Source organism: Antechinus flavipes, chromosome 2 (genome assembly GCF_016432865.1).
Source record: "Antechinus flavipes isolate AdamAnt ecotype Samford, QLD, Australia chromosome 2, AdamAnt_v2, whole genome shotgun sequence".
Taxonomy (NCBI): Eukaryota; Metazoa; Chordata; class Mammalia; order Dasyuromorphia; family Dasyuridae; genus Antechinus; species Antechinus flavipes.
This window is the reverse complement of record NC_067399.1, coordinates 619,365,657-619,381,076: the sequence shown is the minus strand read 5'-3', so window position 1 is coordinate 619,381,076 and position 15,420 is coordinate 619,365,657. Positions and strand designations below refer to the sequence as shown.

Here is a 15,420-nt window from a genome sequence, read left to right as displayed (position 1 = left end):
TAACCCTGTTTCCCTCAATTTCCTCATTGGCAAAATGAGTTGAAGAAGGAAATGGCAAACCACTCCAGTGTCTTTGCCAGGAAAACTCCAAATGGGATCACAAAGAGTAGGACATGACTAAAATGACTGAATAACATATTGGGAATACTGGGCAATCCAACTAGAAAAGTCAAGTATATCCCTGGTGAAATTTTTCCAGTAGGCAGACGTTGCTGAACTCTGGAAAACTGCTTCAGAGGCAAATGTGAAAGTGGAAAATGCAATGTAAGTGAAATGAGGCACAAACATGTAAAAATCAATAAGAGTCATAAGGAACAGATTAAAATCATACCTATTAATGCAGTAAAAAGAAGGCTGACTTTGGAACCTTAGGACTGGAGTTCAAATCCCAGCTCTGTCACTTACTACCAGTGCAATGCTGGTCTCTGTGTGTCTCAATTTCCCCATCTCTAGAAATAGGGGTGGGGGAATTAAAGGAACATTGGATGGACCCTTCCAGCTCTAATTTTGATCAACAACAACAGCACAAACCACACATATACACTGTCAGATTACTGATATGTGATTACTGAATTTGGATGATTTTTTGTTAGAAGGGTGTGCTAGTGGGGAAGAAGGAAAGGAAAGGATTTTTGAGAAATAAGTGTAACATAAATATAAAAAACATGAAAAAACTTATTATCTTAAAAAGAACAAGAAGGACAAATTATTCAATGATCCTGGCAGTCAAAGAGCTGGCTAATCTTCCAAAACAAGATTTTGTTTTGGATGAAGATTCTCATTTGGATTCTCATTCATGTGTTATGTGTCTCACAAAGTTATTTACCTGTGTCTAGTGACACACATAATTATAAACAAGTCCCTGGAAACCAGGCTTTAGAGCAGGTAACCTCAGTACTTACACATCAGACTCAGAACAAAAGTTTAGGTTCTGATCATTGTTTCAAACCTTTGGACAGAAAACAAAATCTGTAGGATATGAAGGGAGGAAGATAGGGAACAAAAAGGGGATGACAAATGCAATAATTTTAGACTTTCTAAAAGTATCATGAAATATCTCAGAGAAATGCAAGCCATTCTTTCTAAATCAATGGCTGTTTGAACAACCAACTCACTACCACACACATAAAGCCCCTTTCTTTCTGTAGCAGGCTGAGGCTCCACAAGCTTTAAAAATACCCACTTTTTTACGTGTCAACAAATTGTTTATACACTTTTCCTTTGGAGCTATTTGAAGTAGAAATGCCCCACCTCAACTTGGGATTGAACAATGGCTGAGTTTCTTTTTTTTTTTTTCCAAGAAAGGAAGGGAAAGGAATAAGCATTATGATGTTCATAATGTGTCAGGGGCATGGTATAGCCTTATCAAATATCTCATTTGATCCCCACCACAATTCTGTGAGGTTATTGCTGTTATGATCCCCATTTTACAGGCCAGCAGAGTGACTTGTCCAAAGTCACTTAACTCTAGTGTCTGAGGCCAGATTTGAACTCTCCTGCTCTATCTAGCTGCCTCAAGGATAATGCAGTCAGTTAAATAGGGGTGACACAATGGACTAAGTTAGTCCCATCTGTAGTCAAGGAAATAATGATCAATCTCACCATGACTATATCATCATGATTATCATCATGACAAAATAGCACTAGGTGATTATATGCTTCAACTCCACTCTAGGTGATGTACAAAGTAAGCTTTATCAGGTACAACATTTACATTTGGGAATCTTACAATTTAGAATCAAACTGGGCTTCATCATCAAATACTTAACTGAGTGACTGTACAATGTGTATTATGCTGGGTTCTGGAAGACTAGGAAATATATCTAAAAATAATAAAAAGAACTAAGACATAAAGCACCTTAAAATTTACAAAGTACATATATACAACTTTGTTTATATACATGTATAGATACATGCAAATATTTTATATATATATATGTGTATAATCTGTATATACATATCTATGATATATATAATATACACATATATGATCCTAACAGCAATTATAGTTGGTAAATGGCATTAGTATAAGGTCAAGTGCCCTGCTCAGGGTCATGTAGCTAATGTCTGAAACAGTATTTGATCATCCTGGATCCAAGTCAAGTCTGGTGCATTTGTTGAGCACTATGTACCAAAAACTGTGCTAAGTAATTAAAAATACAAACAGAAAGGCAGTCTTTGCTCTTGAGAAGCTTATGATCTTAATGGGAGTAAGGCAACACAGAAAAGTGAGAGAGATGGGGAAAGGGAAGCTTCCGGTCCAGATATCCATCCGCTATGCTCACTTAATTGTCTCAACATATCACATATGCTCCTGTCTTGACAAATGACCCATAGTACAATAATGCCCAGTCTATTCCCAACACCAAAATTTTAAGAATTCTGTTCTTGGTGTAGCCTTGGACATTCTCTAAACACTGAAAGCATGTTATCTTAGAAGAACAGTTGCAAATCCTGGGGAAGGGACATAGGAAATGTGATAGTTAAGCTTTGTGAGTGACCTCGGTCAAATGTAAACTGTTCAAATGTCTAAGTAAATGTGAACAACATTAATTTGTGGCAGAGAACAATCCTAAAGAAAGGCACTGTGGTAGAGCAGATAAAGAATGACCTTGGAGCCAGGAAGACCTGCCTTCAAATAGTGATCCTATCACTCAACTGCAATATTTTAGACAAGCTTCTTACTGCAATGCAGAGAAGGTGCTATTTTACATTGATAGGGGGATTTCTTCCTCCAGGATTTCCTTATATTAATAAAATCATAGATCCCATATCTATCTCCTAAAAATCCTAAAGCCATTTCAAGATTAAGCTCTTCTTTGGCGTTAAAGGATCCATTTATTTCACTTACTGCATAGTGGATATATGCAGGCAGTCATGTGTACCTCAGCAAGGAAAAGCCTGAGTAAAATAAAAATGGCAGATGGGCAGCCATTGTTCAATTCCAAGTTGAAGTGGGATGTTTTCATTTCAAATGGCTCCACTGGAAAAATGCACAAGCAAAACACATAGAAAAGTAAATGTTTTAAAAGGCTTGTGTGGTCTCTAACTGCTACAGAAGGTGTTTTATACAAATGGTAGAGGAGATGAGATAATAGTTGAGGTTGACTCTTCTTACAGCTATTAAGGAACAATAACCACATTTCCTTAGAATACTTTGTGACTTTTTTACAAAACCCAGGTGTTAGGTTTGTATGCACAAAATTCTGAAAGACCTAGAAGTTTTATAACAAAGTGGATCTTTCATGAAGAACCTTATAGAACAACATAGACAAATCACTTAGGATGAGAAATCTTGGCTGAGTTGCTGTAATCTCCATCAGTAAATACAAAGTCCCTAGTGATCTACTGAAGTTTCAAACTTGAGGAAATAAGTTTAAAAGGACTGCTTATTTATTTAGCCTCTATCAAATTGTTTGCTGTCTTGGTGGGGGTGAGGAAGGGAGAAGAATTTGGATTACAAAGTCTTACAAAAATGCATGATGAAAAAAATTATTTTCACATGTTTTTGGAAAATAAAATACTATAGTGAAGTTTCAAACTAAGTAAATCCATTTGGATTGTTCTTTATATCCTGGGGCTAACACCACCTGATTTTATTACTAACCCAAGGCATGTGGCCATGAAATCCTGCTTAGTGATACTCAATTCAATATCTAAATTATTGCTGATCTCAATAAAGTGAGCTCATTACTGTTTGCTGATTAATTCATTAAAAGCTAGACTGTTTGCAAAGGACATCATTCACTTAACTTGAATAAATTATTATATATATATACATATATGTATGCATGTGTATGATTTGTAAGCATTTTACACACATCTCATTTGATCCTTCCTATAATCATGTGATTATAGGCAGAAGATTGCCTTTATTTTATAGATGAGGAGAAAGTTTCAGTGTGAACAAAGTCACATCAAGTTGGGTAATGCAGTGGAAAGAGCTAATTTTGGATACAGAGAAACTCAGTTCCTAAATCATGCTACCTGTTATGGGAAAGACACTGAGCAATTCCCTTCACTTTTCTGGGCCTTGGTTATTTCATCTGTAAAAATGAGGGAGCCAGACTAGATAATTTCCAATATAAGGTCCCTTCTTCTCTTAATCTATAATTGTATAAAATCTCTGGTTCCAAAGGTTAACAAATGCATCAGGACCTACCTGTGATGAGCCCAGTCCACTAAGGCTTGGAAATGATATGTGCCTTACTAGACTCAGAAATGCTTCAGTACATAACAGACATAAGAGGATGAAGACCCCATTTAAAAAAAACAGAGTTAAGTCTTTCATCCTAATCACTATTCCTTAACGATTTACAATATAATTACTGATTGCTAATGTATGAATAACCATCTTCAGTCCCAGCCACCATCATATTTATGTCAACAAAGTCTGAAGGCAATCCATGTAAAGGCTAAAGAGAGATGTAGAGAGAGAACTAGCTTTGTCAAAGACCTCACTTCTACAGTGGTTTTGTCAAGTGGGCTTCTGTCAGGAAATTTTGATCTGCCTTCAAGTGTATGTGACCCACATCAACTTGCTTTCGATTTTTACTGCCCAACAAAACCCTCTGGTACCTTCCATGATTGTCACTGGATCTTCTTTTTTGGGACGTAAGATATTTGGCCCAAACACTGTAGCAAGGTTCTGGACACTCATCTTGTTTATATTCGAGTGAGCCTGAACTTCATCCAAAAACCTTGAAAAATCCAAGAAACAAAGGAACAGAATATTGGTTCCATATTTACTGGGTACTTCCTTTTCCCCTTGCCCCTCATTCAATAATTATCTATTTCCTCACTCCCATTCCCACACTTATACCCATTATTGCTTGAGGGCGGGGAGATCTCCTAACTAGCCAACTGAATTTATCTCATGCAAAAAAGAAAAAAAAATGGAAATTTACATGTTGATCTATTGGCCAACAGGAAGTTATTATTCACTGTCAATATTTTTCATATTCCCCAATTATAAAATTATGGAAAGAGCGGATTGAGGTAGCTTCAAATCAGAATAGGAACAAAAGGGACTTGCAAAGCCTGACTCTCTGTTCTATTTATAATTCTAAAAGTTTCATTTTTTCAATAGAGAGGTGATTTTCCAAAGTCTTCACTTAAGTCTCCATCTCCTCCAAGCTTTAATCAAACAATCCTACCCTGCTTAGAGAAGATGGTAATTACACCCTGCACAAATTTTAAGGCAGAACCCAAGTGTCTAAAGTAGAAAGGAAGGTTAGATAAGAAAAGCAAAGAATGCTCCAGCTTAGGGAAATGACTTCATAAGGCACTGAGATGAGAGAGAAACATTAAGGATATATTTGGGGCCACTGGCTTTCTGTTTTACCATAGGAGAACCAACCTCTCAGTACAACTAACCAAAGCGATTTACTACCCTTTTCCCAACCCACTCCCAATACTACTTACTTGCATATGTACTTGAGAAGATTATAATTTGCCTGAGGAAGATTTTTCACTTGCTTAGCCAACTCCAGAGTGCCCTTAGAGTCCAAATAGGAGGGAAAAAAACCACACATCATTTAAGGAAGGTAATAATTTTACTTTGAATGTATGCATACTTTCTTAGTCTGAGATGAAACAATACAGCATCACTTAGAAGTTTTATTCTCCTTCTTCCCTCCCTCAGAAGTGAGTAAACTGAGGTTTGGAACACTAAGAAAGTAGTTGTTTTGTTTATTCTTTTTTTTTTTTGGTTAAAACTGAACAATAAGTTTGTTTTTCTCTCTACTTGAATGGGTAGTGTTTGAGTATTCATGGAATCAGCAACTGAAGAGAAGCTTAGAAGGAACTACAGTGAGCTTTCCCCAGGATTGAGACAGATAATCATGCTCAGGGTGGGGCTTCTACTTCAGTGAATTGATGCAGAATGCAGAAAGCAAAATGAGAACAACATAGATGATGGCTCCAATGGTTATAAATGAAAACAACACTGAAAACTCAGAATTGTTCAGCCATTTTCAGTTGTGTCTGATTCTTCATGACCCTATTTGGGGATCAGAATAAAACTAAGCATGACCCTGGAGAACACATCTTGGAACACACTTCTTTCCTCTAGGTATAAATATACATATACAGGATGGATATATATATATATATATATATATATATATATATATATATATATATATAGACATAAAGGTATGAAATGTTTCATGTATTCTGCTAGAGTCAGTGGATTTTGCTTAACTGTTAAGGGATTTTGGGTATAAATATATATGGGAAAGATTAGTTTATATAATAAAAATGACTATAGGATAAAAAAGGAGGAATCAATGAAACTTTCATAGAGGCATAACAATGACCTAAATGGGGGGAAAGACTAGGTTTTTAAACAAAACTTGCATAGCAGATGGAGGAGTTACTGGCAGAATTTTTTTTTGTCACAGTGCAATTATTTGACAAATGTTAATTTTCTCTGCCTCCCCTTCAACTTCCCTGCCCCCGACTCCAGATGAAGGATGTTTTTAATCCAACCAGGTGCACAAAACTCCTAAGACATTCATCTTTCAGAAGAAAATATAACATCTTTTCCATGAAGGTCAGGAAGCCCATGGGGTAATCATGTTTGTTGTTTGAATGTGTTGAGGTTGAAGAACCCTTTAACCCTTTTAATGAAAAAAAAGTTAGATATGAGGCTAAGGACTTATTTGTACATTTGAATCTTGAATGTGTCCTGCCTGATCCAAATAGCCAAATAGCTTAAGGTCACTGATCTTGGCAACAAAGGGCCAAATGGAAAGTAAAGAAGCATTGTCTCATTAGTAAGGAGTAAGAGCTTGCTAAATGTCTGTAGTTTTTACTGGGCCCAAAGGACTGTCTGCTGGAGTTGTTCCTTTTTTTGATGAAGCATGGAATAACCTTTATTTGGGTAAGTTTGTGATGAAAGGAAGGAGGTTACAAAATTTATGGGGTCAGTCAATTAATTCATCCTGTCTTTAGGACAGAAGATATCTCATATCTCCTTGTTCTGCTTTCCTTATTCATTGTCATTTCATAGATTGAGAGCCCAACTCTGAACTTCATTGTCTTCTTTATTCAAGGGAAAGCTCATAATAGCTCCCCTATTCCAGAATTCTCTCTTCACAAAGAGCCAGCATTTCCCCTAGTTGCTAGAAAACCAATTTAGGAAAAAAGCAATTTATTAGCCATAGCCATGCTCAAAGCTCCTCAGTAAAAAGCTCTTACAAATGCTGCCTCCACTTCCCTCCTCTCACTTTATGTTTTGCAAATATGTACCCTCACCTTAGATGAAACTGCCAAATTTAAAGTTATTAAAGATTTTTTAATTGCTGTAGCTGATAACTTTCTCTTAATCCTCATTCTTCTCAACTTCTCTCCTGCATTTGACATGATTAGTCACCTTTTTTTCTCCTGGATCTTCTTGACAATGTTCTCTCCTGATTCTTCTCCTTGTGAGACCCCTCTTCAATCTCCTCTGTATATTCATCAAGGCTGACCTGGGACCTCTTCTACTCTTTCTCTACACTCTTTCACTTTCCATGGGTTTAATTATTATGCTTATGTAGATGATTTTCAAATCTGTGTATCTTTCAATCCTGGAATAAGAGTTGGAAGGGACCATCAAGTCTCACCCTTACAAAAATGGGACCATCAAGTCCCTCTTGTATGCAGAATGAATCCTTAGTATAGCATACCCAACAAGTGATCATCCAATCTCCATGGAAGAGAAATCCACTATGTCTTGAGGTAGTCCATTCCATTTTTGGCTGGCTCTTATGATCAGGATGTTTGGCTTTCCATCTAGTTTAAATCTGCCTCTCTACCCATTTAATTCTCCTGCCTCTGCCCTCTAGGGCTACACAGAACAGGTAAGTATATTCCCTCCTTTGACATGCTAGTCCTTCATGTATTTAAGTCAGCAATTGTAATTCCCTCTCCCCAACTGCCCATCATCATCTACTTTATGATAAATAAGCCCAATTCCTTTAACCAACCCAACCTAATCTCTTTCTTGAACCCTAGCTATGTATCTCCAACTGTCTTTTGATTATTTTAAATAGGATGTCCCATGGGCATCTCAAACTTTACATGTTCAAAACTCAATGACTCTCTCTAAATTCACTTCACTTTTGAACACATTTTTATTTCTCAAAGGAACCACCTGACAGTTGCTATAGTTTACAACTTTGGTTTTATCCTTGATACTTCACTTTCCTCCAAACACATATCCCCACAATTTCCAAATGCTACATTTTCTATCTCTACAAATTCTCCTGCAACCATCATTCCCTCTAAACATATAACCAGTATCCTATTTCAAGCCTATATCACCTCTTGCCTTGTTTACTGCAAAAACCCAACTGATCTCTGGGCTTTCATATTTTCCCTTCTCTGCCCTCCACACGGCTACAAATGTGATTTTCCTAAAGTACAATGTTACTCCGCTACCCCATAAGTTCCAGTGGCTTCTAGGATCTTATAAGGGTCTCTGTTTAGCTTTTAAAACCCTTTATAACGTAGTCCCAAACTACCTGCCCAATTTTATTACACAACATATTATACATATATATAAATATATATATAAATATATATATATATATATAAAATATCATATGTCACTAATACCACAACAAAGCAAAAACAAGACAACCCTTGTATTTATACTTTGTATATACTTTGTAAATGTTGTCTTGTCTGACAAACTCTAACATCACTGAGGATAGAGACTGTTACGTTTTTATCTCGGTATCCCCAGCACTGAGCACAATACCTAGATACCCAGGAGATGCTTAATGAATGCTGGTTTACTGAGTGAAGCAAGAGCAGACTGCTAGGAACTACCCTTTTCTAAAAGTATCTCCAAGAGTTAGAGCTGCCTAAGCTAAGTAATTTCCAAAGCGATCCCCTAGCTTTTTAATACTGTGATTATGTTACTGGTTTTGCACTCCTTTGTTCCTATATATATCTAACCTAAGTCCTTCACCAGTTTTGCTTCTCATTCTGACTTCAGCAACTGTTCCTTACCTGAGTGGGGCTGTTGGCCAGGAAGGACCTCCAACAAGATATCAAGAAAAAGGCCCACTGACCTCAGTCTCATCCTTTGAGAGCAGCTGAGCACAGGAGAGGAAATCTTCATATTTGGCAAAGGGGATGACGGGCTCAGGCAGCTCCCGGAGATACAGTTTCAATAGGGAAGCAACTGTGTGGACATCAGTTGTGCTGCAAGGAGAGCAGAAGAGAAAATATCTAAATTTTAATTTTAATTCTCAAGATCAGAGATGGAATAATCACTAGCGGCCACATCAAGGAAAACGTCCAACCTAAAAAGGGAAACTTGTGGAGGCGGACATTGTGCTGTGTGGATATGCATTTGATAATACTCCTAAGTGACCCATTTGCTGGCACATCACATATATTCACTTGGTCAACAGCCATAATCTCTCTTGCTCACACCTTGTATTTTAGCCTCCATATGCCTACAGAGCATGGATTATACTGTACTTATTATCATGATGCCCAGAAAGAACTCACGGAATATGTTTCAGCTGGTAGAGGCAATCATGATGAAGGAATCAGTGGAGAAGAAAAAGAGGAAGCTACAAATTCTCATCAGTCACATTCATTTCCTTTTTCTCTTCTAATCCACATGAAGAAGGTAAAGATAAGAGAAGGTAACTGAGTTCTTGTCTGGGAACTTGGAAAACAAATGTTTTCCATCTACAAGAGCTTGGGGAAGGGAGGGAGGATTAAGAGAAGAGGGAGGTACTTCATGTACCACCTGGTGCTCTAGGCATGTGGAAATCACGGGAAGATGATAATTAGCAGCTGTTGCCAGGAGCTTAAGGCTGAGTGTTTCCTGTGCCTGAGCCCTTGGCCTTGAGTCATCGGTGCTCCACGGCACATCCTTTACCCAGACCTTACCCACTCTGTCATGTGGAGATGGCCACACAGCAGCTCCACTCACCCTGGCCCTAGATAGGACCCAAGCTCTGGGATCATCTGGGCTATCTCCTTCATGTACTTGGATGGGATGATTTCTCTAAGTAGTTCAGTCAGAAAACTCAATAGTCTTTTTTTTTTTTTAAACAAATCTGGAGATGTGGGAGGAGCTGGGCTCCAACTACAGGGATCAGTGCCAAGGTTCTCACCAGAATGATATCAAACTGCTCCTCTAAGCTTCTTTATCTCTGATAGCTTGGCTATCAAATACCAACCCTATGCTTAAAGGTCACTGAAAATGGAGCTGAGCAGCAAGATTAAAACCAGAACTGCCGCTGCTCTTCCAAGGATCTTAAAGGTTTGATGATTTACCAGCCCCCTTAATCTGAGGGTCTCAAAACACATTTTCAGTATCACTACTTTGTACTCATTCCTGAATATATTTGCATGCAATGCTTTAGTTCCTAACTCATCACAGAATCCAATTTCTCAGTATTCAATCTACTGATCACATTAGTCATGGATACAGAAACTGCCTATATCCAGGGGCTTTCTGGGACTACAAGAGTCTTCACTATATCTCCTATGTCTAGACTGTTCAGTAGATGGGTTAGATGTCCAAGATCTGGATGGGAAGCCTGGAGCAGGTAGAGAGACATAGAGAGTTTATGGGGAGTATTCTGATGCTTAGGTACTCTAATTCTGTGAATGAGCTTTTCTGGATCATTTCTAACCTTCTGCCAAAAGCAATGACATCTCTCCCTCCCTCCCTCTCTTCCTACTTCCCTCCCTTTCTCTCTTCTTTCCTTCCTTCTCTCCTTTCCTCCTTTCCTCCTTCCCTTCTTCCTCCTTCTCCCCACACTCTCTTTCTCAGACTAGTCAAGTGTAGTAGTGAGAAGACATTGCTTTTTTGGGCAATGGGTGAATATCAGAAAGGCAAAGAAAGTGTGTTATGAAGACCTGATCCATGTAGCTTTGCCCCCTTATTTTCTCTCTAAGTAACTGTAAATTTTAATTTCTAAATAAAATGAGGAAGAGCAGATATGGATCCCAGGAAAACCAGAGATGAACAGTGAACATAGTTCTCTCACTTCCTGAACCTAGAAATAGTGATATAGGGATGGCAGCAGAGCTGTGTCTGTGGCTGCCCAGGAGTGGACCAGAGGGCCTGCTTTCCATCTCTGACTCTCTCATTAGAATGTAAACTCCTCTTGAGAATGGAGTATTTCAATCTGTAACTGAATCCACAGCCCTGGTAGCAGTGTGCCTGGAAGAAAGCAGGTGCTTCATAAATGAAAGCCGAATGATTCCTGGCTACTTCTATCCATTTTACCTGAGAGAAAGTATCACAGTGAAGCTATAGTGAAAGCCCCAACTTAGACCCAGATTGATCCATCTTTGGAGACCTAAGACTCTTGCCTATACGAGCCTTGTTGAAGGACAGCTTCCCAGCCTATTGGAAAGGCAAATTCTACTCCCCAACTAATTGTCCTTCCAGGTCGTTTGCTATGTCTATAATAGTCCTCCATTCCCTGTTATCCAGGACCTTCTCTCCTTCTAAAGCCCAACCTAGTCTGCTTGTAGAAACACTGACAGTTTAATGAGCCAACTGATGACCTCCCCATTTGGTAACTTCTCCCCAGATTTAACTCCCTGCTCCTTGGTCAAGCTCATTTAATAACTATACATCTATCACATGACCAGGGGAACTCCCTCTGTCCAAATTTCCCAGTGTTCAGTCCCTTTAAGCGTTGTGCCCTCAAGGCCCCACCCAATATTGTTTATTTTGCTTTGGCACCTACCACAATATCGGTACATAAGCCATGTCCTTTCCACTGACACTTGTTTTCTGCTTGGGTCCCAATGTCTAGGTGATGCTGGTGATGTCACCGCAGGAACACGGTGACATCAGCAGTTCTTCACCAATACAGAGCAAGGGCCAGTAAATGGACAGGTCTGGGAGGAATTTAATGGGAATAAACCTTTCCTATTCAAGATTTTGTCAGAGAAGGGGCTCCCCCTACTGAGACAGATCCCCTATCCGCTTTATGCTTTAGCAGAAAGCCCCATGCCAGAATTGCTGCAGGGAAAAAAATCCAACATTCTGCAACAACCTGGTGGCAAGCTGTTCCAAAGGTCCTTGGACAGCAGATGTAGATAGTCTGTTGCCAGGCCTGTACTTGAAACTTCCCAGCTCAGCAGCACCTGTTGAAACTTGTGCTCCACAGGCAACATCTTTGATAGAGAAATACATTTTTATTGGTCAGACCTGTGATTTCATCAGCATAAGGAATTCCTAATGCTCAAGTTCCCTTCACCAAAACATACTGGCAACTTATCTGAAATGTGCAATTTTTGAAAGACTCTGAGAAAGTGGGAATTAAAGGTGAGTGAATTGTCTGTGTGTATTACATTCTAGCAGCTGTGAGGCAACAGGGAAAAAAAACAGGGAAGGTCCCATCTAAGCAAGGCAATTTTTTTCTGGAAAAAGTGGCAAATGCCTGGTAAATATTTACATGTATGTATGTATATATACACACATATATATGTTTTACAGTTTATATATTTTATATATGACATATTGGTTTAGTTATATATATATATATTTGTTTATACGTAACATATTTGCATAAAATTTTTATTTATATTTGTTTAGTTTTATATATAAATATATAAGTATAGGTGTATGTGTAAATACATATAATCACATTTATCTTTTTTTATATTTAGTTTTATATATAAGTACATATGCATATGTATATATAAAACTTTGTTTACAGTAGCCCTTTAAGTTACAAAGGAGGCTTTGTTATCACCATTTTAGAGATGTATCAATCAACATTTATTAAACACCTACTAAGTGTCATTTACTATGCTAAGTACTATGGATAAAAAAGAAGCAAAAGATAAATCCCTTCCTCCAGCTTACAATCTTATGGGACAGACAATATGCAAACATAAATATGTATACAAAGCAAGCTACAGGATAAATGGGAAATAATTAAAAGAGGAAAAGCACTTGGAATTAAGTGGAGTTAAGGAAAGCTTCCAATAGACAGCAGGATTTTACCTGGGACTTAAAGGAAAAGCTCAGTGAGAAGAAGTTTGCCCAAGGGTGAACACTGGTAGCTACTGAGACTAGTAAGATTCAGAGAAGACCCAAGTCTTTGGATTACAAAGTTTACTAGAGCCAACTGCCTGGGTGGAGGGTGAAGGCCGTTTATTCATTCATTTATTCATGCAGCAATCTTTCAAAGGCTGTGCTAGATGCCAGTCATACAAAGGGAAAACAAAAACAGTCTCCTATGTACTTCTGGGGGAAATAACTTGTGCACAGATAAAAAAATTCTAATTATTTGTAAAGTAAAAGGAGGTATTACAGGTACTATGTACATAGTACAGGTAGTACATAGTATTCTGATTGCAGAACAAGATTTTGTGTGATTTTGTTCAAATCACTGTCACCCTATGCAGTTGGGCAGGTAACAAGCACTTATTAAGGACTTACTATATGCCAGATACTAGGCTAAGCACTGGGGATATATGAGTGTGTGTGTGTGTGTATGTCCTTTTCCAAAATGGCAGAATTCACCAATGGGAGAAGACTGGATAGAAGTTGGATGTTCCAGGAGAAGGAGGAACCCTTAGCTTCCTCATTTGAATCAGAGTTGAATCAGAGGGCCTTTGAGGCCCCTTTCAGCTTTTTATCTATGATCTTAAATATATATATATATATATATATATATATATATATATATATATATGTATGTATGTATATACACACATATGTATTTTAATTTTTAAAGCTTTTTATTTTCAAAACATATGCACAGATAATTTGACATTGACCCTTGCATAGCCTTCTGTTTCAGATTTTCTCCTCCTTCCCCCCCACCCCTCCCCTAGATGGCAAACAATCCAACATATGTTATATATGTTAAAATATGTTAAATCCAATATGCATAAATATATTTATACACTTCTCTTGCTGTACAAGAAAAATCAGATATGATCTTAAATATAAAGAAACTTCAGAATAGGAAAGACCCTAGTGGTTTGAAGGACAGGGAGTTATTAGGGGGTAGGAAAGAGAAAATAAAGTTTTGCATCATCCTCTTAGAATAGGATAGGGCTCTTTTAAGAGGTAACATCTGAGCTGAGCCTTTCTACCACCAAAAGAGCAGGCAAAAGTAAGTTTATTTTCCAATCTAGCTAGTTGCAGAATGGATGACCTTATAGAAAAAAAATGAGTGCATTAAAACATCTTGTGGCTGTTTTCACGTGTGACTCTTTGTGACCCTGTGGACCACAGCATACCAACAAAGGCCATGGGATTTTCTTGGCAAAGGTACAGGAGTGATTTGCTATTTCCTTCTCCAAAGGATTAAGGCAAACAGGGTCACATCACTAGTTAAGTATCTGAACTTTCTGAACTCAGATCTTGCTGACTCTAGGCCTAGCACTGATCTAGCCATCTAACTGATATTCAAAATAAAGAGTCATCTTTATTTTATTCTTACTACAATAATACTGTAGTTACCTGGCAGGGACTGGCTGAATAAAGAAAAGAAACATTCAAGTAATTTAAACAGTGATCCATATAAATCTAGGGTGTATTATGAGTGCTTGAAGGGTGGGAGGTAGGAAGGGTGACTTCACAGATAAACTGGATGTTCAGATAAGGTACATTTGGATAAAATCAGGTTCCTTTAATAGCAGAGATAAATTCTTAGGAAAGTACCTGATCATCAAATCCAAATCTGAATTCTTCCCTTAGTCAATAAAAGCAGCACAGTCTCATCTGAGGTGGACCAAGCTACAAAGCCAGAAGTCATGGGTCAGGGAAGAGCTCTAAAATCTGAGAGATTCAATATCCTCCCACCACCTACAGGGAATCTTGCTGTGTTCTTTTTAATGTATTCTCTCATAATTAAGACCATGATTGTTGGTCATGCTTTGCTGTCCTGCCATGTCAGAGATAAAGCCTTGAAGAAAGCAGGGAAATCCATGATGGGCTGAAAGGATAGAGCAGGAGCCCTAGATCTCAAATGGTGAAAGTTCCCTTTGTTTCTCTCTTTTCTCTCAAGAGCAATAAGCACAAAGTTGAAGAAATAGCAGACATTTAATAAATGCATTCTGATTGTTTGGGATGGATGAATTCCTAGAGTATATCTTGCCATTGCCAGCCCCATCAATCAGGTAGTTCCTCATTGTGTCTTGTCCAACACAAAAAACAAGTTTCCTGAACTTCTCCCTCCAGGTCCATCAAAGTACCCCATGGGCCTGAATCGGTGACTTCACTCTAGTCATTCGCAGCCAATCATTCTTCTCAGCAGCAAGGGAATGTGCCTTCTCTCAGGGCAGCTCCACTTGTGTTTCAATGATAGTGCAAATATTGAGGGTCTTGTAGACTCAAAGAGAGAAGGTCAATAAGTGATCCTCCCAGAGCCTTATAGGCATTTGTTTCCTAGAGCAGCCAGTACTGGGCCTGTATGAGTAATG

General features: G+C 38.2%; 1 protein-coding gene across 7 annotated transcripts in view; it reads right to left on the bottom strand.

The window, feature by feature from the left end:
• Positions 1 to 15,420, bottom strand: part of ARHGAP22 (Rho GTPase activating protein 22) — a 402,535-nt gene that overhangs the window by 16,800 nt on the left and 370,315 nt on the right. For all 7 annotated transcript variants that reach the window (XM_051981883.1, XM_051981885.1, XM_051981884.1 and 4 more), the window contains 3 exons: positions 9,066 to 9,198; positions 5,425 to 5,498; positions 4,579 to 4,700 (listed from right to left, as the gene is read on the bottom strand). In XM_051981883.1, coding sequence (XP_051837843.1) covers positions 4,579 to 4,700; positions 5,425 to 5,498; positions 9,066 to 9,198 — 329 coding nt within the window. The remainder of the gene's footprint in view (positions 1 to 4,578; positions 4,701 to 5,424; positions 5,499 to 9,065; positions 9,199 to 15,420) is intronic.